The following is a 3917-nucleotide window of genomic DNA, read 5'->3' as shown; positions in this document are numbered from 1 at the left end:
ATATATTTGTAAATGTGTAATTGTTGGGGCAAAAATTGTTGTTTTTTAGAATCAAGATAAAATTAACAAAATATGTAAACATCAAGGTAATCTTGTTATTATATTAATCAAAATTATGCATAATTGATGAAAGACATTAACGCCATAATTAATTGTCATTAATTACTCATTTTCAAAATTGATAAGGATTAAATTACTCTAAATTTGTTGAGAAGGACAAATTTGTTCAATTTCAAAATTGAGAGAGATTGAAGAGATCCTTTTTACCTTTGAATTTTGATTGTTTTCCTTTTAATTTAAGGAATTAAATTTGGTAAAAAAATCAAAGTGTAATTGATAAATTAAATTTTAACTTGTGATACCGGTAAAACGTATTACACTTTTAATGAAAGAATATAGGTTATGGATTCTGAACACAAAACGTAAAACAATATTATCAATTAAATTTTATTTTAAAATTAGAAAGACTAAATTCGAGAATAAAAACTATAAAAGATTAAAACTTTAAAAGTTTATAAAGTATAGGGATTGAAAGTAGAGTTAGACCTAAAATATTATAATATTATATCTAGTATAAATACAGAGAGAAGAAAACTAATAAAAATGATGAACGAAAGTATATTATTGTGTGGATGTTGTAATGGTTTTTTTCTGTTCTTACAAAGATCTTCGAGCTTCGTTCTTTAATCTTCTTCTACCCTTTACTTACTTTTTTTAGCTTAGCTGATTAACCCTCTCATAGGCTTTTTTTTTTTTCCTTTCAGCTTTTCCTTGGAAAATCACTGGCTTTGATGTTCATTTTTTTTATATTTAATTTCAGCTTTTTATGATAGTTTTTTTTCTTCGTTTAAAGTAGATTATGATCATGTTTTTTTGAGAATTTTCTGCTTTGAAAATATATAGTATCTTCGTGATTTTTAATAGCTGAAAAAGTTTGTGAAGTGAAAAAAAAAATGTGGGATCTTAACGATTCTCCTGATCGTTCAAGAGACGAGGAATCGGAAGGGTGTTCATCGCCGGTAGACGGCGAAGAAGGGAAGGGTAAACGGGTTGGATCCGTTTCGAATTCGAGTTCTTCCGCCGTGGTGATCGAGGATGGATCAGAGGAAGAAGATGCAGCAGCTTTAAAGAAACGAAACAGTAACATGATTTTTGGGTTCTCGGTGCCTGTCGAGACCGGTGGACCAGCTCCGGTGACTCGTCAGTTTTTTCCACTTGACCAAGACCCAGAAATGAGGGCAGTTCCCAGCGGAACTGCACAAGGGTTCCCCATGGCTCACTGGGTCGGAGTCAAATTCCGGCAATCGGAACCACTCGCCGTTGCTAAATCCGTTGAAGCTACGAATCCCATGAAAAAAAGTAGAAGAGGACCAAGGTCAAGAAGCTCTCAATATAGAGGTGTTACTTTCTATAGAAGAACCGGCAGATGGGAATCTCATATTTGGTCAGATTTTTTTTTTCTCGAGAAACCTGTTTTACTATTTTCTCCCTAATCAATCAGAATTTAACCTTGGGTTTATATTTCTCATTACAGGGATTGTGGAAAACAAGTTTATTTAGGTGGATTTGACACAGCACATGCAGCAGCAAGGTAACCTTTCATGTCTTTACAATCATATCACTCTTTATATAATGGTAAATGTTTTACAAAGAACATTTCTTTAATATCTGTCAGAGCATACGATAGGGCAGCAATCAAATTCCGGGGAGTTGAAGCTGATATAAATTTCAGCATTGAAGATTATGAAGAAGATTTGAAACAAGTGAGAAACTAAGAACAAAGAACCCTTTTTTTTTTTATTTCATCGTGTTGCTATGAAAAATCACTAAATTTTGTTTATGAAAAACAGATGAGTAACTTAACGAAGGAAGAATTTGTGCATGTACTTCGTCGACAAAGCACTGGTTTCCCTAGAGGAAGTTCTAAATATAGAGGAGTAACCTTGCATAAATGTGGAAGATGGGAAGCTAGAATGGGTCAATTTTTGGGCAAAAAGTAACCCTTTTCTTTTTGCCCTTTAACCCTTTTCTTCATTGTTCATTTATTCAATGGGTTTCATTTTGGGTGTTTTTTTTTTTTTGTTGTGATTACAGATATGTTTATTTAGGCTTGTTTGATACCGAGATTGAAGCTGCAAGGTGCAAAGTTTATATAATCTTTGGTTTGTTCTATATGATGAAAATTAGGCTCTTTTTTTTCTTTCTTTTTTCTGATAGGCTGTTTTGATTTTGTAGGGCTTATGATAAAGCTGCAATTAAGTGTAATGGGAAAGATGCTGTTACTAATTTTGATCCTAGTATATATGATAATGAGCTTCACAACGGTGGTAAGTAAGATTTACACTCATTAATCATTTTTGTACTCGTGTTAAAAACTAATCTTTGTACATCTAAGGTATATGTAATTATTTGGTTATTTTGTTAGTCATATCAGCTTTTAATAGTATAAATTGATAAAATCTGTAACGGAAATTATCAGTTTCTTTTTTATCTAACGTACAAAGATTAATTTATTCAATTTTAGATATGGAGGACAAAATGCAATCTAACTCTAGTACATAATTTTCTTTTGTAAGTTCTAATTTTTATTTTTTGGTTTTAGAAACATCATCATGTAATGGTGGGGATCACAACCTTGATTTGAGCTTAGGGAATTCAACTTCAAAGCAAAATAATTTAGAATTTGGTGGTGTTGATAAGCAAAATGCAATGGTGGATCAACATAGTTGGGGCTATAGGTCTAAGGTTTGTTTTAATTTCATACTACGTATAAAAATCATGAATGTTAAGGTATAATAGTGATTCATTTTTCATTTTGGTGATTCTACCAGCAAAATCTGCAGGAGGGACCTTATGGAAATGATGATACAATGCAGCTTTTGAACCAACCACAGATTCAATATTCTCAAGCTTCAATTAAGTCCATTGGACAACGGAACAGACCTACTGATAACCATATGTTCAACATTCATCCTCCACATTTTAGTCAGTATCGGGTTCGTATTCGATAATTAGTACTTAAGTGCATGATTAGGAAAAAAGAGCTTCAACTAATGTAAAAATCATTGTGATGTATGTGTATATATATAGATTCATTATCCAAGCAACAACAACAACAATGGAGTTCAAATAGGGAGTGATCTTTCATTGTCAACTAATGATCATCATCATCAACAATGGCAATCAACGGGACCTCACCAACTGTGTTTACAAATGGTGCAGCATCATCAGGATTCCCATGGCAGATTAGACCTTCCAAAGCTAAGAAAAATGGGTTCCACTCACTCATGAGAGAAGCACTATACACACACACCATATTTTATCATCCACCATTGTTGGTTAATCTCTATGTAAAGATCAATGCATTGAGTTGCACTCCATTTATTTTTTTTACGTCAATTTTCTTAGTTTACCCATTGGGAAAATTACAACAATTATTCCCAAAAAAGAGAGAAAAAAAAGTCATTATTGGTCAAAAACACTAACAAAGCAACTAAAACAAATGATCTTTTCCATCGTCTTCAATACATTTGCTTTGCCTTCTTATGTATTACATTAGTGTATGTTATTTTCATTTATATGAAATATCGATTAAATTTGATAAAACTATCATGGAAATTTTTATATTAATAGTTGGATTTCATTTTGATTTTCTATTTTAAAAATAGATAAATTAATTTTTATTTATTAGATTAAAGAATAAATTTATTATTTTATTAAAATTTTATCAATTTATACTATTAGAAACTAATTTATATATATCAAAATAAGATACACATAATTATTTATATAAATATAATTTTCACTCATATACAAATTGGGAAATGGATTATATCTTGGAAATATGAGTGGATAGTGATGAATAGTCACCATCAATGGTGTCCTTTGAATCAGTTCTCTATAGCCAAAAGCAATCA

At 31.1% G+C, this 3917-nt stretch overlaps 1 protein-coding gene across 1 annotated transcript; it reads left to right on the top strand.

Moving 5' to 3' along the window:
• The first annotated feature begins 573 nt into the window (after nucleotides 1-573).
• Nucleotides 574-3606, top strand: LOC108463584 (floral homeotic protein APETALA 2-like). The gene is given in 10 exon segments (XM_017763509.2): nucleotides 574-1444; nucleotides 1535-1591; nucleotides 1676-1763; nucleotides 1851-1996; nucleotides 2095-2139; nucleotides 2236-2327; nucleotides 2603-2745; nucleotides 2832-2996; nucleotides 3091-3192; nucleotides 3195-3606. Coding segments are annotated over 10 exon segments (1620 nt in total). The 5' UTR covers nucleotides 574-953; the 3' UTR covers nucleotides 3486-3606.
• Nucleotides 3607-3917: the final 311 nt, after the last annotated feature.

This window comes from Gossypium arboreum, chromosome 2 (assembly GCF_025698485.1).
Source record: "Gossypium arboreum isolate Shixiya-1 chromosome 2, ASM2569848v2, whole genome shotgun sequence".
NCBI lineage: Eukaryota > Viridiplantae > Streptophyta > Magnoliopsida > Malvales > Malvaceae > Gossypium > Gossypium arboreum.
The sequence above is the reverse complement of the archived record's forward strand: the minus strand, read 5'-3'. Positions and strand labels throughout refer to the sequence as shown.